The sequence below is a fragment of the Ascaphus truei genome, chromosome 4 (assembly GCF_040206685.1).
Source record: "Ascaphus truei isolate aAscTru1 chromosome 4, aAscTru1.hap1, whole genome shotgun sequence".
Lineage (NCBI taxonomy): Eukaryota > Metazoa > Chordata > Amphibia > Anura > Ascaphidae > Ascaphus > Ascaphus truei.
Genome location: NC_134486.1, coordinates 101638254 through 101660885, shown reverse-complemented (window position 1 = coordinate 101660885; position 22632 = coordinate 101638254). Strand labels below are relative to the sequence as shown.

General features: G+C 41.5%; 1 protein-coding gene across 1 annotated transcript in view; it reads left to right on the top strand.

The window, feature by feature from the left end:
* The window catches only part of LOC142491973 (cystatin-like), a 41120-nt gene extending 18968 nt beyond the window's left edge, over positions 1-22152 (top strand). The window contains exons 2-3 of the mRNA XM_075594751.1: positions 19353-19460; positions 20986-22152. Coding sequence (XP_075450866.1) covers positions 19353-19460; positions 20986-21063 — 186 coding nt within the window. The 3' untranslated portion in view covers positions 21064-22152. The remainder of the gene's footprint in view (positions 1-19352; positions 19461-20985) is intronic.
* Positions 22153-22632: the final 480 nt, after the last annotated feature.

Genomic DNA, 22632 nt, shown 5'->3' with positions numbered 1-22632 from the left:
CACACACACACACACACACACACACACACACACACACACACACACACACACACACACACACACACACACACACACACACACACACACACACACACACATACATATATATATATAATAAATGTAAATATACTGTATGCTCATTTGCCTGTCTTAGGCAGGTCTGCAACCCCGCCTTTCACCATTATCACCCAGCACACAGCACTTCCACTGCAGCAAGGGATTCTGGGAAATGGCATGCAAATGAGCACACAGTGCCACTTTTTGCTTCAAAAACCATTTGAAATCTGGCTTGCGTTACGTTTAATTTCCTTCGTTTTCCAGGCCCGTGAAATCATGAAAATCGGAGATAACAAGTGTCAGTGCATGAAAAGCTTCCTGGGGGAGTCTGGTGCATGGCAGATGTGTATATCCAGTCACAAGGCCTTCAGCTCTTTTGGCAGAGGAAATTTTCCTTTCAGTTCTGAAGCCTAGGCAAGGAAAAGGTTTCCATCAATTTTGGCGTCTAGAAGTGGGGATTCACAAAGGCGGCAAGTGAGTATATGTGATTTTTACATTGTCTCACCCCCCCTCTGGGAATTCAGTACCTAAATTGTAACTGTGGATTGGGTTAGAGTCCCTTGAAAACATTTTTGGTTAGAGTCCAGTAAATTTTGTGCACGACTGGACTGTTATCTCTGATCTAGGTGAACGACCATTGTATATTGTGTAAAGTATAAGAATTGTATTATTATTTATCTGCAATTATTTGTCATAAATTAGCTGTTTCCTATACGCAACTATGGGTGTACATGAGTAAGAAGGACTTTGGAAGGAAGCCTAGGAATGTACATTTTTAAATGAAAGTGTAAACCTAGTCAGACTCCTGAAGAATTTGTTGCTCAGAAGGCTGGTGATTATTATTGTGACCCGTTTGTAAATTATGCAGCAGGTTGTTCTCGGCAAGAGAATAATGCAATGTATTTTGACAAGGCAGGATAGATGGAGATTTTATGCTGGTCCCAGAAATTAATCAGGAAGAATAGCTCAGAATAATGGTGTCTGTTTTAATTGTGGTGATTTTAGTCATTGGCAGAGAGAGTGCCACTATCAGAGTCAGAAGCAAGGAACTGCTGCTTCGCCCGTGGGGGCTCAGTGTGCAAGTCTCTGTAAAAAAAAAAAAAAAAAAAAACACGCTACCTTATGTAAAAGAGTTTGTTTGTAACCCTGATGAATTTTTTCCTCAATGATTTCTTGTGTGAAAGATACTGTGGGTCATGGTGATTATCATATGTGCATAGGTCGCAATCCATGAATTTGCAGATATTTACAACAAAAATATGAATATTAGTTGCTCATGATGAGATCTAAATTTTAAAAGTTTTTAAAAGGTGTACACCAATTTATAGAAATACATCACAGCGGAAAGGAACGAATATATTAAGCTCTGTCCCTGGTTATAGTTTGAAAGGTTTATTCGTCCTGGCCAGGCGGATACTTTTTAAACCGGACACATTCTTTTTGTTTGCGGTATTTCTATCATAACGAAAGGAGGGGCACAGCCTCTCCCTTACAGTTTAAAGAATGTGAAGCATTCACATTAAAATTAACTAGTTCTGTGCTTAAGCAGTTTATTTATGAGAACAAGGTAATGTAGAACTGTTTTCTCATCTGTTTGTTATTTCTGTGAAGTTGCTGACTGTGTATGAGAGACGTTTTTGTGTTGCGTGTCCTGTATTGTGTGTAACCAGTAAGATAACACATTTCAATTTTATTTCTACAGGATTAAATTATGTTTGGGAATGTTTTTGTTTAAAAATGCTGGTAAAAGCTCACAAACACTGTTTGAATTATATATTGTATTATATATGTATATAACACCATTAATGTGCATAGCGCTTCAAAGGAGGGTGTCCATGGTGGCAAATGCTGCAGAGAGGTTGAGTAATATGAGCAGAGTGTAATGATATCTGTCTTTAGCAGCATGTAGGTCATCAGTTATTTTAATGAGAATTGTCTCCGTTAAATAAGCAGTGTAGAAGCCATACAAGACAGGTAGGGTCAAGCTTGCTGTTTTTGAGTCATGGTATAACTGGTATAACTGTTGCATGTTTGAAGAGATTTTGTTTCGTTTAAGAGAGGGCAGAGTTGAAACGGCATAAATTTGTATTGATGGAAGTTTGCAGGAATATGAGATTTCTTTCAGAAGGCATTCAGGGGAATGAGTGGAAGAATGTTGCATGCTCTTGTTGGCATAGATTTGGTGTTTATAAGTAATTTGAAATATTCCCGTTATTTAATTTTTGAAAGGCCATACAAAATGCAGTTTTAGGACTGTGTAGAAAGCTTCATATTTAACATTAAACTAATGTTCCAATCCCCTGCGCGAGGGATTAATCCAGCAGTTAATATGTATAAAACAGCGAAACCCGTTATCTTCAATCCGTAATTCAAGGTTTTTGGCGAAATGCCTGGTACAAACTGGCTGTTTGCCCAGAAAAAGAGCGCTTTGAAAATTATTATTTTTTTTTAAGTCAGTGTCTTTAAAAGTTAAAGCTGGTCGTGTGCTCGGCACTTCGCAAGGAGTTACAAGAAATTAGTATGGAGTCTTATACAAAATTATTTGTCTATTTTAAAAGGAAACCTCCTGCTCAGGATTTCAGGATTTTTCTTATATTTACAGGTTTACTATTAATAATGCCACAGTTGTTAAAATACCTACTGCAGGCTTTATCTTTTAACACAAGCAGTAAATATTTTTATAGTCGCTACACATACAAATCTACAGTGGCGGCCGACTTTATCCTAATGCGGCCGGATCCGCAGCGCTCATATAATCGCGTGTAGATTCGCTTTTTTTTGGGTCCGGAGTGAATTGCGTTATTTTAGCGCTCGTGATATTAGCATTTTATTATAGAGGCTGTAATACTGCAATACCATAAAAAAACTCAGGGGGGCGTTCGCGAGCTGATGTCTTGGAAGTCTAATACTTTAGCAGTTCAACCTACGTCAGTACACAGTCTGCATGTGCGTGCGCAGTAATTGTAAATTTGCATATTTACTGTATACATGCATTTGCAGTGCAGTACTGTATGTCTCATTTGAAAATTGTTTAAACGCATAGGCGTGTACAGTACTGTAATAGTGTCACATTTCGGCATATACAGCGCTCTCCCCTCGCTCGCCCCTGCACACACAGGATAATTTACTGCACTGCAGGGTATTTCAACTTCTTATCTTCTCTAGAGTGCAGCACATCTCTCCCACACAATTCCTTTGAATGTTTGTCTATCTGGTTTCAATCACATTCCTGCTTGACAGCCTCAGGAAACAGGGAGCTGAAGTCAACATGGAGAGTACTCCACTTGGGCACAGGAGACAGGAACAGACCTCTGCGTGAACTAGGGAATAGAACTAGAGAGATTAGTACACAACAGAGCCAAGCCTAGGGCTTGTGGCAGAACACTTGTGACATCCACGAAGGATTATGCTCGGCAGGGAAGCATTGTGGGAAGGCTGTCTTTAAAGGTCAATGAACCAATAGCAGAAGGGGCGTGTGACAGCATTGCTTTAATGAGTGAACCCAGGGTGGAGCTGCAGTAAATATCAGCAGCAGTGTTCCAGGGCTGCACAGGTCTGTATGGCAAGGCAAACAGTAAACTAAGGTGCGGATCCGTTACAGTAGCCCCCCCCTTCACGTGAGACCTCCGGGCGAATAAGACCACTCATAGAGTTGGGGGACCTGGAAATGTTACTGAACTGTCTAGAATTGGGAGTAGAGTCATGGTCCAGAGACTCCTGAGCACTCCTTTGCGTACCCCCACCCCCCAGTGAAAACTGTGGCCAAACAGGGCCATCCATGGGTTTCGGGGACATTAAGTTGTTCCTAAAGTTTTTTAGGTGGAAAGGGGATCCGTAAACGAGCAGTTCCTTGTGAGTACTGTTCTAGGATATGAGAGTGGTGGTAGAGACAACATTGATACATGGCTCGCAACGCGAAATGGCTTGGGAATCCAGGGCTGTGAAGAACCAGGGGTTTCCAGAGCAGAAACGGCAGAAGAACCCCCACTGGGAACCCAGTCTTTAGTAATGGGACCAGAGTTCAGGGTAAGCGGCATCGATAGTTGATCGAACATACTAGGGAGACCTTCGGGACAGACAAAGTCTTGGCTGACCTCTGCATGTAGGAATTTGAGAGGGTTTTCTCCTCCAGAGGTCTCCTAGGTAATGGTCAGCGAGGGTATAGGGTGGGTGGGAGCATTTCCAGGTATTGGTATGGAAGGTGACAAGGCAAGCAGTAAACCAGGCATAGAGACCGAAATCTTGGGATACGTACAGAGTATTTCCAACACAGAGGAATTAACAGGGGCAACAGAAGGTTCCGAGGGAGAAAACCATGGTTTCACAGAGGCAGAGAAGCAATCAGCAGTGGAGCTCCCAAATACTGTTGAACCCTCTGTGGGAGATAGTATTGTCTGGGGATTAGGAATAGGCTTTGGGGCTTTAATATCAGGAACTTGAGAACCAGGCAGTGCAAGGGTAGCGGAGGGAGGGGAGCTAGCATCAGAAGCTGAAGTCTGTACTTCAGTGACAGGGACCTGAGAGACTACAAAAGCAGCAGCAAGTAGAGGAATCGACTCCGGAGCTGGAGGCTCGGAATCCATAACAGAAACATTTAGCAATGCAGGGGTACTGCTAGGAGAACTAGCGTCAAGAGCTGGTGCCTAAGAGTCAGTGACGGATAATGGGGGAGTAATGATGGGAGTTAAAGAGAAAACAAGCGGCAAGTTGGAACCATGGAAACTCTTAATAGCAGAAACCTTAGAAGTAAAAGGTGTCTTATCCAAAACTGCAAGGGCCCTAAAAACAGGGGTACTTGTCATGACAAAAACATAAATAGGCGTGTTTACTAGTGCAAAAAATCTGATAACCGTACTCCTAGCCAGTGGTGAGGGTGTCTGGGTTTGACTAGTGAGAAAATCAGATACAGTGATAAGTGACTTAGAATCAATCACTGAGGTTCTAGGTTTGCTGGACATGTGTGAGAAAGTACCCTTTAAGACAGGAGTTTTAATTTTTACCCCGAGTAACCCAACGGTTGCTTGGGCATATTTTGATGCAGTGCTGAGGGACTGAGGTTTAGCAAGGGCAGGAAAACTAAATAGCTCAGATTTAAACACCAGGACTAGTAATATAGGCATTGTGGTCTCAGACTGTACTAAGGGAGTAACAACAGATACTGTATGCTGATCCCTGGAGGGGTTGCATGGGCAGAGAAATTAGGGGAACCAAAAGCAAGAACGGCCTCTATAGGAAGAGATTCTAAATCTGAAGGAAGGTTTTTACCTCTCAGAGTAGCGGGACGGACAAGGCAAATTTTAGAGAGAGAGGGGAGACTGTGTACAGGCTTCTAGCAAGCACATATGAAAAAGCGTCACTTTTGAGTGAAATCAGTGTCAGCAAACATTCCTGGAAACACAACATGAACCCCAGGAGGGGCAAAATGACCACTGTATGCTTTTAACCCTAAGCTTTGAGAAAAGGAGAACACAGAGAGTACAAGGGGGGTAATCACAACTGTACTGGTCTCTGAAGTGGGTATTTGGTAAGGAGTGTCTGGGAAACCAGAAATGACTGCAGATTCCACGAGGTGGGGACTATGCGCTGAAGCAGGGATCACCGTTGTCTGGGTGACAGACTGGTTCAGCGAAATACCCAGAAGTGGGAACTCTGCGACCAAGCTTAGGGAAAAACCTGGTACCAGAATACATTTAACTGGAAACAGAACTTTAGCCGAAGTTTCAGTGGGCACAGCAGCTGAAACTTGAGCTGAAGCAGGGGGTTTATAGCAAAGAATATCTAAGGACTCTGCAACGTTAGGGGAGTCATTCAATGCAACCTCTGCTGTCGGACTTGGGGACTCATTCTCTGAGGCTAAAACGGAGGCATTAGCTTGGAGGCAGCAAGAATTTACAGGGGTTAATGCAGATAGTACCTGAGAATAAAAAATAGAGAGTATTTCCTCTGTAATTGGGGACACAAGGGATTCCTCCACTGGAGCTAGGGACGTGACCTTGCTGGCAAAGAACAGGGACTTACCAGAGGAGACTCATAGAGCTGCCCCACAGGGGTTAATACTGGAAAAACCCTGGGAACAGAACTTAGAAAATCAAGCTTAGAACGTGGAAGTAGAAGGGATTCTTTCTCTGACAGGGAGAGCACGCAGGACTGCCTAGCAGGGGTTAAAGCAGGAAAAACCTCAAGGGCTGGAATGGGAGATTCAGAGTTAGAAAGAGAGAGTAAAGAGAGCTTACACTGTGAGAGAGACACACAGACCTGAGAAATACAGGGATTTACAGTGGGAAACTCATAGGCCTGACTAGCAGGGGTTAAGACAGGACTAAGCTCAAGTACAGAATTTAGGGATTCTGAGCTAGAAATAGAGGGAAAAAGGGATTCGTTCTTGGATACTAGAGCCTTAGTGTTGGCTAGAGAAATATACGTATACTCCAGGGGAACCTCACAGGGCTGATCGGCAGGGGTTAACGTAGACATATCATTGGGGTCAGAGTAACCGGGCGAACAATCAGGGCTAGGGACCGTGGCAGATTCTACGTTAGAGGGCAGTGACAGTTTGGTCATTTCCTGGAGAGGGAGATACGTCACCAGGTTTAGCGACAGGACTGGCAGCACAGGGGGACTGCCAAGCGGCAGCGTAGCTGGCGAGGAGAGGGTCCTGTTCCTTTATGCAAATGTCCAAAGTCAGGGAAAGTACACAAAGTGTGTTTTGTGCGCGAGCCAACATGAAGAGAGGGTCCTCTCGTACTATGAGAATGTCCAGTGATAAGGCCAGGGCATAGAGTGCATCTTGGGCGTCGGCCAGTTACATAGGGTTCACATTATCCCAGGTTAAAGAGGAACCAGGGGAGCGAACACAAGCGACCAGCGACTGTTTTAAGTCCTTGAGGCAAATAGCCTTACTAATGAGATAATAACGGCATCTGTTTTGCAAAGGGGTTAAACCTTTATACATATATAGAACTTCAATCCGAGGTAGTATTTCGCACAGATACTGGTTTTCCAACTGGGACTGGTCGGCAGACCGGGACAGGAGTTCAGAGAGAAACATACCAACCCGCACCACAGGGCGGTCCGAGTTTGTGGAGCCAAGCATACTGTCACGGTTGTGTTCGCCGCAAACCTGGGTCAGACCGGGTGGTTGAGGTGGGGTTGTATAAGCACCGACCTTAGACCACGCAGGCTGATCCGGATTGCGCAGTTCGTAGTCGTACGTAGCAGGGTCGGAACTGGAGAAGGTAGCAACATCAGTGGACAAGCCATGGTCAAGACTGGAGAGATCAGGGTAAACGTTATCCAAGCGGAGTTTCGGCAACAGGTAGTCAGGATTTCCCAACTTCAGCTTACGAGCCTGGACGCGGAAGCGGGTTCTGCGCGCAACCATGGCCCATGGTACCGGTCTCAGGAAGGGATAGGCAGACCGGAGTGGGCACACCGCCTGGCAGCACCGGTAAACCAGTGCCTCAGCGCAAGAGCCCAGAGCGGGCCTGTGCAAGGAGAGAGAGAACTATAGAGACCTCAGTACTCATAGACTGGCCTCTGCTAAGGGTAGGGCAGCAGACCACAGGAAACAGGGAGCTGAAGTATACACTGGAGGGCTCCGCTTCAGCACAGGAACCTGGACACGGCCTCTGCAATGGAGAGAGAGCAGCGGGCCCCAGGAACCGGTAGACAGGCCTCTGCTATGGAAGGACAGCAGGCCTCAGGAAACAGGGAGCTGAAGTACACACTGGAGTCCTCCGCTTCAGCACAGGAGTCAGGAACAGGCCTCTGTGTGAGACTAGCAGCAGGCCTCAGGAACAGTAGATAGGCTTCTGCTATGGAAGCACAGCAGGCCTCAGGAAACAGGGAACTGAAGTCAACATGGAGAGTACTCGCTTCAGCACAGGAGTCAGGAACAGGCCTCTGCGTGTAACTAGCAGCAGGCCTCAGGAACAAGTAGATAGGTCTCTAATATGGAAGCACAGCAGGCCTCAGGAAACAGGGAGCTGAAGTCAACATGGAGAGTACTCCGCTTCAGCACAGGAGACAGGAACAGACCTCTGCGTGAACTAGGGAATAGAACTAGAGAGATTAGTACACAACAGAGCCAAGCCTAGGGCTTGTGGCAGAACACTTGTGACATCCACGAAGGATTATGCTCGGCAGGGAAGCATTGTGGGAAGGCTGTCATTAAAGGTCAGTGAACCAATAGCAGAAGTGGCGTGTGACAGCATTGCTTTAATGAGTGAACCCAGGGTGGAGCTGCAGTAAATATCAGGAGCAGTGTTCCAGGGCTGCACATGTCTGTAAGGCAAGGCAAACAGTAAACTAAGGTGCGGATCCGTTACATTATTATGATGACCTGATTTTTGAAATTATGTCATTTCTTTGAACTGCAGTACAAGTAATCCTTCCTGCAGCTATACCCTGTGCCCCCCTTCCCCACGCACACACACAAGGCTCACTGAAGGATTTGAAACTTTTATCGACAGACACCTCTACAGAGTCATTCATTTTCTGAAGCTTTTCATTGTGTTTTTAATCCGTCCCTAGCCGAGCGTCACCTCACTGCGCCTGCGTGTAATCCTCTTTGAGATGGGAGCTATCTGATTACTGCGCATGACTCACCAACCCCCCCCCCCCCCCAAACCCTTTGAGGCTTTGTTTACGGTAATGCTTTGGAAAATCGCTTCTCGAATTTGAAATGTAAATCTGATTTGCACAGCACTGTGTGAATTGAGAGTTAAAAAAACATTAACTGATTCATGTTGTTTTGTCATTCATTCTTTTTCTTTGGTGTACTGTAGGTGTGGGTGGGGGTTGATGTCAATGATTATGATTATCAAGAATGTAAATAAATATTTATTTTATTTTATCAGGAACAAAAAAAAACAAATATAAAAATAATCATTAATAATACATAATGCAGTCTTTATTAAGTTCTTCTGACAGATGGAAATTGAGGGCCGGTGGATAATCATGAATAATACACATTGATAATAATATTAATTAATAATATATCATATATAATATATAATAATATGTATATACTGTATAGTAATATATTTTTTTCCGTCTTTATCTTCTTCCTCATTCTGTGTACAGTACTGTAGTTCATTGAGAGAGGAGAGGTTTTGTGTACATCATGACTGCATTTTAGATACTGTACACTTAACTGTACAAACAGTTAACAGACTTTACACGATACCCCCCCCTCTCCCAGGCCATCCTTTTTTCTGAAAAGACAAGAAAACAAAAAATTAGTGCAGTTATGTGCATACTGTATTATGGCATTGTGTGCTGTGTAGTACTGTCAAACTACTCTATACTTGAACTACTGTATATTGTGACTACTGTTAAATACTTTGTAACCAGATGGCTAGTGCTGCTCTCTCTGGAAATAATAATAATATAATACTCAGTCTCACGAACACGTCTTGTATCGCGCTTGATATTACTTGTACATACCTGATATACTAACACCATATGTATGCATATGGCCACGTGAAAACTCACTACTTTTGCAGCAGGCAGCAGACCTGCCCGTTTGAAGTTCCACTCATCGGGTTTCAGCAACAGATCTTCACTATATCTATTATCTATTAATGAGCATGCGCAGTGAATATCCTGCCGTGTATATCACCTACTACAGTGCAGGAAAAACGCCATCACGTATTGCTTACGTTTTGAAGCTGTATAATTACAATTAAAATTGACATCACTTGTCCAGAGCTTCACAATCAGGTGTACTCTGTTGGCAATCTTATAGATTTTATCAGTATATTTGTAGCGGGCAACAGATCTGCCTCATTCTAGGCAAAGGGCATTGAACCCCTATACAGGTGTTTCTAAATGTGTACTCTTTACCTACCACGGAAGATGCACAGCTAACAGCCCCCCACGATTTCAACCTCTGTTCAGGAAAACATCCCTAAGTATTGCTTACATCCTGAATTTAGTATACTTACACAGTTTTTGAACACACGTTCATCACAGTATACTCACCAAGAGATCCACCTCTGTCATTACATAGGTATATTATCCTTTAAAGCACTTAACACGAAGATGGGCACACCTACATAGGATTCATTATATACTTTGTGAATTTCTCTGGTACACACTGTTCTCATGATACCTCCATAGGAGACTTACATCTCCATTAAACAGCACTACCTGGCTACTAGATATACAGAACATTTATACAGTGAACATTGATACTGAGTAACTTTAGCTATTAGACGTCTACCCTATTAGAGGGTGTACATCGTTTTTAAGTACAATTGAATCAATAAACTGTTTTTATATATACATTTTTTTCACCTCTGACCATATTATTACATAAAGGTCTGCAGTGCGCCTACATCAGGGATCTTCTGCACCTCCTCTAGGTACACCTTTACGTTTACATCTAATAATATGCAGCAATATAAACAATATATATACTTTGTTATATAAATATACCGAAATAACTATAAAAGTAGATACAGAAGATCTACACAATATATTGTTCTATTAATATGCATCAATATAAACAATATATATACTGTTGTTATATAAATATACCAAAATAACTATAAAAGTAGATACAGTAGATCTACACAATATATTGTTCTATTAATATAAAAAATACTGTGTAGAGAGACCTTGCTCACACCCCTTGGTGGTAAGTGCGTGCTGCCTAGGGAGAGTAGCAGATTTAAACGTAAAGATATTCTCCGTAGCACCCATCCACCCAGATGTCCACAGCACGCCATGCACAAGAACCAGCTCGTTAGACCAGATGCTGAATGGGATAAGTGTGGATATCCCTGGGGACTCTATTGTGCTGGCAAAGATAGATCTGCTTCTGGAGACCATGCTAAATATGGATCAACGGATGCAGAAGATGGATCAACGGATGGAGAAGATGGATCGACGGATGGTGAAGATAGAGACTGACATAGCAGGGATACATAATTTGCTCGGTGTTCATGTCCCTGTATTCCCGACGCCGGAGCAGGCGGGTGGCATGGATGTGATGAAAGGGACCTTCGACCACCTTCCATCAGCAAGCGAACCAGACGATTTTGTGTACATGTATGCCGTTGAGGAGGAGGATAACATGACAACCCCGTCAAGACCACGCCAGGAGACAACACGGCGACCAAGACAGGAGGAAAGCTTCCTCCCAGACAACCTACCCTCTCCCGCCGCCACAAGCACACCCACTCACAGAAGAACACCCACTTCCAGAACCCAACCTACAATCGCTTGCATCGATACGGTGCCCGACATCATCCTGCGTGATCTGCCACTGGCACTCAGGGAGAAGTATAGGGTGATGAGTGCTGGTGTTCCCCACAAGTATGCCTTGTTAATTTTTAAGCATCACGTGTCCTACTTGGTTAACTGCGAGTGGCCGTTCAAAGTGAACTGCGAAGGAAATCGCGAAAAAAAGGCGCTTCCTGACAATTTAGGAAAGACTATTCTGGAGGAATTGCGGGGCTTTTTTTCAATTACAGATCCTTTAATGAAAGGCGTTCGAGACTGCATTAATGGCATTTTGCGCCATACAAGGCATCGGCCCTGGAAGGACAATCTGGTGGGGTACGCATTTGCGTGAGTGTCCAACTGTTGTTTATTTTTTGTAAATGTTTTGTTCCAGTCCCCGAGGGCCGCAAACAAACAGGCCCGGTTTTCAAGGTTATCCTGAAAACTGGGCCTGTTTGCGGCCCTCGAGGACTGGAGTTGTGCAGGCCTGACTGACTGTTCTGCACACCATCCTACTGTAAATGTTTTGACTTGCTGTTCTTTAATAAAGGAGATGTTGCGTTTTGTATATTTTATGAATAAAGAATTTTTTTTAATACAGGTAACACCATACTGTTGTGATGTAATGTATATGTTATGTACTTAAATAAAGGAGATGTTGTGTGTTTTAACTTGTATTGATAAAGAAATGTTTTAACTTACTGTACATACAGGACATGCACAATTCCAGTACCCGAGGGCCGCAAACAGGCCCTTTTTTCAAGGTTATCCTAAAAACCGGGCCTGTTTGCGGCCCTCGAGGAGTGGAGTTGTGCAGGCCCGACTGACTGTTCTGCACACCATCCTACTGTAATTTTTTTGACTTGCTGTTCTTTAATAAAGGAGATGTTGCGTTTTGTATATTTAGGAATAAATAATTTTTTTTTGAATAACAACATGACTGAAAACCATACTGACTGACTGTAAATGTCTTGACTTTCTGTACATAAATGTTTTCACTAGCAGTAAACCATACACCTGTTGATGTTTTGAAATGCTGTGCACTTAAAATGTTTTTGCATTGTACACTATTTGTAAATAAATGTTTTTGTACTTACTCCACCAATAAAAGAAAATTTTGATTTGTTTTAAATTGTTCCATTGTCTCCTTTTATACTGTAACAAAATACAGTGTTTCTAGAATGTACAGTACTGTCCAGGCATACTGTACTGTATACTGTAGGCATGCTCAGTACTGTGCAACACAAGAGTATTAAAGCAATACATGCTGTATGGGTATAGAATACACATATGTACTGGAATACATGTAGAATAAATGCATAGTTTTAATTTTTTCGGGTTAATTATACAGTATATATAAAAAAAGTATTGTATACGGTCTGAAAACATCGGCATACTGTTTCAGGTATTCTATCATAATCAATAACAACGGCCACTAAACTGTAGACTCCGGTACGTGGTTTTTTAAATCCGATTCTGCAATGTGCAGGCATTGTTACACAAAGCGATATTATCCATCGAAATCCCTCCATTTGCCGTTTTCCACATAAGATGACAAAGTTTTCTTTTCTGAGGAAAAAAAAAATATATGTTTTACTGTAATGGTCAGTCCCCTAAAGAAGTTCCCAGTCAGTCCCACCAATAATTTTCTCGGGTGGCGTCTCCTGTTCACATGCGCATGCGCCTACCGTCGATGTGATGACACGCATATGCGTTTCAAGAAGGTTCCAATGCGCATGCGCCTTGCTTTTCACCAATTGTGCAGTATCTACTGTAGAAGCCGCTCAGCCAATGATATTGCTTACAGGAGAATCGCTTGACTTTTGAATCGCACTGATATTGATATTTTCAAAATAAAAAAAACAGAATAAAATATGGCAACATTACTCACCATAGAATTTCCAATCAGCTGGTGCCGGACCACTGCCAGCCCCATATTCTTGATCATACACGTTGTTGACAGGTGACAGAGGGACTACTACACCTGTAGTCAGTTGATGAGGCTGGAAATCGCTTAGGTACATGCAAGCTTGCTCGAAACTATAAGCGAAATCCGGCTCAGGCTACAGGTATCCGTGCGTGGACAGACAGCAAGGGTTGTCACTGATGGTCGGACCGTTATTGGAAGCCGGTGCTGGTGCTGTGCATTGCTTGCCAGCGACTGTCGTTTCTTAGTTGGTTTTAACACGCCTTTTGCCGTCTGCATGATCATAGATACAGGAAAAACCCGGTGATACACACCAATACGCTAAAAGTGAAAACAGAAAAGACTTGCGCTCATATGTGGTCTGTGATATAAATAGTGACTTAGAAATGAGTTATACAATACAACCTGATAGGTGGGGTTTTGTGCTGCCAGGGATATGAGTAAAAAATGAAGGAACGCACCCTCTCCTACGCGTTTCGTACTTCCGTACTTCGTCAGGGAATCGTTCCCTGGCGAAGTACGGAAGTACGAAACACGTAGGAGAGGGCGCGTTACTTCATTTTTTACTCATATCCCCATTGCGGCTTTATACTTGAACATCTGTTTCATTGTGGGACCTGTCCGGGACTTGCTATACCGCTCGATTGCTTATCGCTAAGGAGTGACGCATCAAAGACGCGACCGGCCGAGAGACGCTGCCGGATGACGTCACACTCCAACGCGGACTAACCAGGAAGAAACGTGGCGATCAACCCTTGAGAATAATTGCTGAGAGCTCCGTGAAGACGCGGGAAGGTTCCCCAACGCTGAGCTGCATATTCTGAATCCGGATACCAGCATCTTGAGGGAGGACGTCTAATAATTGGTGTCTGCATCCTGCTGTGCCTGTCGAGTGGTAACATGTCCCTAACATGTCTTGCTATTAACCCTTTTTTTTGATGTACGTGCAATACTCACCCTCACATTATAAATAATTATTTTAATATACTACACCATGGTTTTTTTCACACCAATACGCTCCAATAAATTCGGGATCAATACAAAAAAAACATGGATCGCTACATAACTTTTTCATTTTTGCACACTTCCACACATGGGGAGCTGGGGAAAATTTGTAAAAGTCATAGTTTTTGATAAAATACTGATAAATTTGAACAACTGTTGCCATCTTATCATCTGTTGCATTAATCGCGGACCATATTAAATAAGCGTACGTTCTGTTGGGTTTTTGGAACACGGGCTGCACTTGTACACTCATGGAGGGACGCTCAGCTCAGGACAATAACCAGACCGGAAACGGTGCTTGTCTTTATTTAATATGAGAAGCCTAAATTGATACATTATTGTAACCTCTTCCTTCAGTCCCAAGGCCAATTTACAATAGACCACTGTGGTATTAAACTAAACACCTGCAAGTCGACACATTACTGAAGCGCATGCGCATTACAATTCATGAATATCTGCCATCTGGCGGACACGAGAAGAATTGCAACCAATTAAATCCGAACCATTCTCAATAAACACATCAACCGCGCAACAACCGCGCATCAACCGCGCATCAACCGCGGCTGTGAATGCAACATGAATGCGGCATGAACGCGGTGAAGTGCGTAGCATTCGGAAAAAAATCCCGGAAAAATGCCGTGATGTTGGAGAATAAAAGGGGCCGTAGCAGTATTTACCAGTTTAATTTAGCTATATATCAAGCAACCTGTTTTCATAATTATATTTACATCTTTGTTCACATAAGTATATAGATAATATATGAACAAAAGAGGGGAGATACATAGGTTATTGAAGGACACTTTGAGATCCCTATAGAGGTTCCAGAGCTTGATATGTTTGTAAATAATACACAATTCACAGCAGGTTCAGAATTTATTTCAAGCAATGTTAACTCCAAGGGTAATAAAGGTTGCTGCCTATACTACTAACAGGGCTGACAGGCTCCTAGTAAAAAAAATAATAATACCTTTGCAGATGTCACAGCAAAGCAGGTAGCAAGCCGTCACTATGTTGAGGGATATATCAAATCTGCCAACTTTATAATTTTGTAACCATTTATTCATTTTTGGGTGTGTCCTGGACAAAGAGTAGGACAGGTGATGCATTGTTGCAAGTGCAGTTGCATAAGTGAGCAGGGTATACATTATATACAAGGCATTTCACATTTTTAACAAAATAGTTACAGTGGAGTGTTTGAGGTGAAAGCCAAGAGTGACTGTGGGACAATAGCCATGAGTGCAGGCTGTTGGGATGCTTGATTTGTGGGGCAAGTTTTAAGGTTAGTTAGTATTAAATGACTAAAAGGTTGACACCATTTGCATCAGAGGAAATGGCAAATGGCAATTAGGTATAAATGAGAGCAAGTGTGTATTAGGAGAAGGGAGATTGATCTGTAGTTTGAGACAGTGTTTTTGTCCCCATTTTTGAAGATTGGAACAACTCTGGCAGTTTTACAGGTCTAAGGAAAATGGCCTGCAGACAGGATAGAGTTGATTATGGAAGCTATTGGTTTGGCACAGGCTGAGGTACCAAGTTTTAGGAGCTTGGATTGTAACAAAGTCAAGTCCACATTGGTTGCTTAGTTTAAAATTTGAGGAGCGTTAGTAGGAGATATCTCTTTTCATATGCGGATGCTAAGACAGTAGTAACCATATTAATACAATAATTTATTTCTAGGTATAAATTCTCTCCCTATGAGACACTTATGGGATGAGTTATGACCATCAGTCGTTCAAAGGAACGAATTAAGGACCATGTTATTGGTAATAAAACAATTAATAAGTATTGCATGCAACTAATATATTTTTTTGAGTCTCTCTAGGCACAGGTTAAAGCTGAAAGTGCACCTACGCGAGACTGGTTAATGGTCAAGCATTTTCTACGCAAGCATGCTCTTCATCCCAGATGAAAAGGCCATTTAAATACTACTCATCACCAGCATTGCAGTAAAAGTTTGCTTAATTATCATCATGGATTCACATCACGCACGTCAAAATAGTGCCAGCCTCGGCACAAACAGCTAATAAAGACAAAGACGTAGGGCCTGCAAATTAGTGTTTTGATGGACACAATACTCTGTGACCACTAATCATCAAGGGAGAAAGGTCATAGGCAAAAAGTCCAGGCCTCAACACCCGAACTTTGAACTTTTTATTCTTACAGGTTTTTATTGTTTTTCAGTTACAATGTATTGGGTTTGTGTAAGTGGCGTCCCATAAGGATGACAAAAATAGTATAAGGTATTATTTGTTTAACTCTGTTTATTTTGTTTGGATTTATAGATTAATAGAATCTCCCTGCAGAATGATATCCCAGTGGGAGAATGTTTTATCAGTCAAACACACGGTTATGTTAATTGCTCATAGGTAGAGTTGGAAACAGAAGAGAGACACCCAATACACAAGTGCTAAAAAGTAATCTATGGGAAGAACAAGTTTCGGGGAACTTATTCCCAAATGTAGGAGTTGGGTTACTGAATGACAGGTTTACAGGGATATCCTCAATCATACAACCACAGACATTTACTCACTTAACCAAGAATAGGTTTAGTTTAAATTAATGGCTCTGCAGAATGGAATAGATCTAGACTATATTTTAGCCTCAAAGGGAGGGGTATGTATGCGCCCTAGTTAAAGCGCAATGTTGTGTATTTATCCAGGATTCAGGAACCATTGGGACTTGGTGGTTGGATTGATTTGCTTTGATCGAAGTTAGTGAATGTTTTTGTATGTGTGTTTGTCCTACTCATTGCTCTCTATGTGTTAAGTACAGCAAAACTCTGATCCAGAAGTGCGTTGCTACCCCCAACGACGCTATGCCTCTTTGCGGTGATGATGTCGCAAGTCCCCCAGAAGAAGAGACCAAAGAAGAAATCAACAGGGCTGATATAATGGCCGGAAAGGAAAGGAATGAAGTTGTGCACAACTTGGACATCTTTGTTCAGCAGGACTATGAAATGGTTAACTGTTCTGTTCTTTTAAATAGACTGTCTCTTAAGGATATGGGGGGACTGAGAAGACTGGATATGAGGAAGGTGGGAGGTCACCAAGGGCCGGGAGTCAACCATCAGCCATTTTGACCATAGCAGCCGTTTTGGTCCATTTTGCCATTCTGAGTAAATGCAGTATGAAAGATGCGTGCAAGATGAATGTTTGTACAGTCGCTCTTAGCAGAAATTAGCCCCCACCAATTCTCACAAATAGCTGACCCTTACATTATGTGACGTATTGAGACGTAAGCCATTTTTCTAATCTGTAGAAATATTTAATGATATATATATATATATACATGACTCTATTGGTCACTACAAGGCTCAAGTCATAGAGAGGAGTACCAAGTAAGGGTATTTGTTCTTTAGAGAACAAAAATTAGGGAATTGTTAGGACCAGTAGGTCATGCCAGACTCTGCACTTGTGTTTTCATCATCCATTTTGTCTTTTCCTAACCTGTTAAGATTCTGTAGTCAGCCTTTTGATGAAATATAATTTCTAATGTACTCAGTTTCTGCCAAATTACATTTCCTTTCTCCTGCTCAGGATATTGCTAAGATACTTTTTGTATTGTCAGTTTCCTGCTCTTTTAGTCAATATACAATAGACTGGTTCTCTGAAAGAGGCAAAATCGTATAACTTAGTTGCTAGAGATTCAAGGTCTCTTTTGATAACAGACAATGAATAAGCTATGTATTCAGACAGTGCCTGTATTGGGAGAAACATGTCCCAAAATCATGCCACTAATATATCCTGCCCCTAAATCACGCCTCTAATCAAACCTACCCCCAAGCCACACCTAGGTTACACCTATGTTACGCCTCTAATCAAACTTCTCTGTTTTCCTGTATAAAAATAACCCTATGCTTAATAAATAAGACAAAGGAATTTGAAATCTGGCTTGCGTTACGTTTAATTTCCTCCGTTTTACGGGCGTGTGAAATCATCAAAATCGGAGATAACAAGTGTCAGTGAGTGAAAAGCTTCCTGGGGGAGTCTGCTGTACGGTGCAGATGTGTATATCCAGTCACAAGGCCTTCAGCTCTTTTGGCAGAAGAAAGGTTCCTTTCAGTTCTGAAGTCTAGGCAAGGAAAAGGTTTCCTTCAGTTGGTATGAGGTGTTTGTGCTGATATGCTGTGTTTGGTTTTCACCAAACGTCGGGCTGTGCATTATGGCCAAACATCTCCACTTTGGTCTCGTCTGTCTAAAGGACATTGTTCCAGAAGTCTTGTGGTTTGTTCAGATGCAACTTTGCAAATCTAAGCCATGCTGCCATGCTCTTTTTAGAGAGAATAGGCTTTCTCCTGGCAACCCTTCCAAACAAACCGTACTTGTTCAGTCTTTTTCTAATTGTACTGTCATGAACTTTAACATTTAACATGCTAACTGAGGCCTGTAGAGTCAGATGTAACTCTTGGGTATTTTGCAATTTCTCTGAGCATTGCACGGTCTGACCTTGGGGTGAATTTGCTGGGATGTCCTCTCTTGGGAAGATTGGCAATCGTCTTGAATGTTTTCCACTTTTGAATAATCTTTCTCACTGTAGAATGATGGACTTTAAATTGTTTGGAAATGGCCTTATAACCCTTCCCAGATTGATGGGCAGCAACAATTGCTTCTCTAAGATCATTGCTGATGTCTTTCCTCCTTGGCATTGTGTTAACACACACCTGAATGCTCCAGACCAGCAAACTGCTAAAACTTCAGCTTTAATAGAGGTGGTCACACTTGCTGATGATCAATCAATCAAGGGCATTTGATTTGCAACACCTGTCTGCTACATAGCATCTTAATTCCTATGGAAACAGTAAGGGTGTACTTAGTTTTTCACACATAGCTTCTCTATTTTGGCTTTATTTTTGTTAAATAAATCATGACACAGTGTAATATGGCATGTGTTGTGGTTCATCTGAGGTTGTATTTACCAAATTTTTAGACCTGCTAAGGAACAGATGATTGTTATTATATCCAGATATGTAAAACCATGGAATTCAAAGCGGGTGTACTTTCTTTTTCACATGACTGTATGTATGTATATTTTGTCTTTACCCAAAGTGTAATTAGTATTACTACTACTGTATCATCATTGGCACAATGCAGTTTTGGCTGCTTTGTCACTAAAACTTTTTTGTTTTGTGTTGAAGGTGGTGGCTGGTATGAAATATTTGATGAAAGTTGAGATCGTTACCACTTCCTGCAAAAAGTCAAAATTCACAATGGAAAACTGTCCAAATAAGGGAAACACGTCGAAGGTAAGGTCCTGTTACAAATATTAAACTCACTCTTTCTGCTTTGTGAATGTGTTTTTTAGGAAACATATTTAATAAATGTAAAAAAATGCAGTACACATTTTTTAGCACTGTGAATATCTAGGTGAGTTGTGCAAAAAGAGTAAGACTCACCTTTTTACAATAAATCTATCTTTAGTACATGTATCTGTATGTGGGATAGTGTATTTCCAATGCTAATGTATCAGACTAAGAACATTGCATATTGCTATTAAATGTACTGATGATACTGCAATCATTTGACGGCTCTTAGCAGCAATGTATAAAATAACTTTGCCCCTTCTCATCCCTGTGAGTTATTTGTAGAATTGTAATAGAAATGGCATAACACTTCTATGATAATAAGATGTTTACTTTTATATACCTGTATAAGCCATTATTTTCTAAAAAAAAATTCTATAAAAGTCTGCTGATTCTGGTGGGGAGTAAACATCGTTTGGCCAATTAACCAATATGCATTGTTACAAATTTACTGCAGATGACTTTGAAAAAAAAAGCTTTTGTCAAGTAGCATTTTTCCGACGCCCCATTGATGGCCCCAATCACCATTTGTGTCTGTAGAGGAAGATCTGTTTATTACTTCAACTTTATTTTGTGTAATTATGTACTCATAGGAGCAGAATTATCAAGTTCAGATATGGGGAAATGAACCCCAATCCAGTGTTTAATACAATTCAAGTAGATGGGAATTAATGCCAGGTCAGGGTGCAATACTCTGCATTGATGTTTGATGAATCCTGGTGATAGGGGCATATTTACTAAGTGATGCAAAGCTATGAGGCATTGTATGGGCTGTAGCATGTCTTACAGCTTAGCTTTGCTGAGTAATTATGGTGCTCAACAGGACTTCCAACAGATCTTGGGGCCTAGGACACTGGGAAACCCTGAGGGGGGAGAGAACGTATGGCGGGGGGGGGGGGGGCAGTAGTTATGTCTCAGGGGGGATTGGTTACGTTCCTTGGGGGATTAATTATGTGCCTTTGTGGAATAGTTATGTGCCAGGGAGGAGCTAGTTTTGAGCCTTGGGGATTGGGGGAGGGGGGGTGTAATTATGGCCCATCCACCTGCTTCCAGCAGGCCTCCTCTGACAGGCACCTAGGTGGCTCTATTAGGGTCGCCGGCAGCATACCCAGCCCCCTGGTCAGGGCCGGTAGTTCCAGTTGTTCCTCCCTGTCAGCAGCAAAGGCCCTTAATGCTTGCGCTACTGGTGACCTTTTACCATTTGAAATATTTAGCAAAGTTTTAAACATTGCCTAAACAATTATTATTTCGGACCAAACATTTTATAATTCCTAATAAAAAACGCCAATTGAATGTAAGCAGTTTATACAATGGAGCAACATAGAAATACATTTTTAATCCCTCCTACATTTCATGGTTTATTTGAAACTATGCAAAATGCTTTCCAATAGGCTGCATCGATCTTTTGGTTTTTAACAAAGTACGATCAATAGTAAATAAGAATGTTCATATTTCTGTGTTTCTTTAGATAAAGAGATGTACATTTGAAGTTCTGTCTGTTCCCTGGCTGAAGATCACTAAGTTGACACAAAACATTTGCCGCTGAGCAAGGAACACGCATCAAGATTTTAGCTCATTTCTCAGGCGCAGCAATAAACTGCTTCATTAAATGTCCGATGATAGCATTTATTTACCTTTGTCACACAAGCGCTATACTGTTTCTTTGCTTTAAACTTTAAATAAGTAAACACATTTATCAATGTTATTGTTTTCTTATGGGCTATCAAATTACTGTGATGGATACATATGTAACGGTATTTCGATCAAAGCAATACATTCAAAGGTAAACAGAAACAAGATCAGATTGAGGAGTTTTATCACATGCAATACCAACTATGTGGTATATATTCTAACATGTGGCTGTGGTATGAGCTACATAGGGCGTACAATACGTCCATTAAAGCTTCGAATAATGGAGCATATTAGAAGTATCAAGAACAAAGATCAGAGGTTCCCGGTGGCACGACACTTTATGGAATGCCCTAAAGGTAATTTAAACCATCTAACCTTTAGTGGTTTAGAACACACTCCACTCCCAGTCCGACGTGGAGATCGCCAGAGGATTCTGAATCAAAAGGAAATGTTTTGGATCTTCACGTTGGTTACCATGACACCTCGAGGTATCAATGTGGACTGGGAGATAAAACACTTTCTGTAAAAAACTGTTAAAAATTGTAGAAAATCCCAAATAAACCTAAACATGGAGTGGTCTTGCCATTGGGAATCCCGATATACTTATATACTTATATATTCCTGTATATGTTCCTACACATGCTCTTACCTGTGTTGTTGACCCATGTAGCTTGTTCATATACACACCAATCTGTAACAGCAATTACCATGTGTGTACTATATGTATACATGACATGTATAGGTAACAAATTGAATGATTAATCGGTTGTCCTTTTGTGTACCTTTCAGTTCCACTATATATATCTCTCTCCCTTGATGTGTTAAAAATACCTTGGATTCAGGTTAATGACTTAAGAATTATGAATATTCATTTTATTTTATTGACATAACATGTTCACTATATGATCTAATCTGATTGTCACATGATAATACTGTATACATTATTTAATATATACTCTGGATCATATAAGCAAGTCGTGTTCCAACTCTCCTACCATGTTTTCCCCACAATCCCCCCTCCCCCCCTCCCTCTCCCTCCCCCCCCTTCTCCCTTTTCCTCCCCAACCCCTCCCCTCCACCCCCCCCTCCCCGTCCCCCCCCATCCCCCCCCTTCCATTTTTCCCATCATTTGAGAACACATTATCCATTTAGGTCTCCAATACTCATATTGGTGTTGATGTAAATATCATTATTAATATCAATTATTCTCTCAATGATCGAGAATTGCATAACAATTGTTGCCTTTCATGTTTCAACTTTAACTATGAATTATGTTGGTGTTAGTAATATCAAGATTTTCTATTTTGTATTGATTATGAATTATTTGAGCTTTCCACATATATGTACTGACTATTTGGTTATGAATTCATTTGAATATTATGATTCATGTTATTTGGAAATAACAATTACCCCTTGCTATTACTTGTTTTTAACCTAAAATTATTATCACTAGTTGCTATCCATAGTTACAAATATAGCCAAT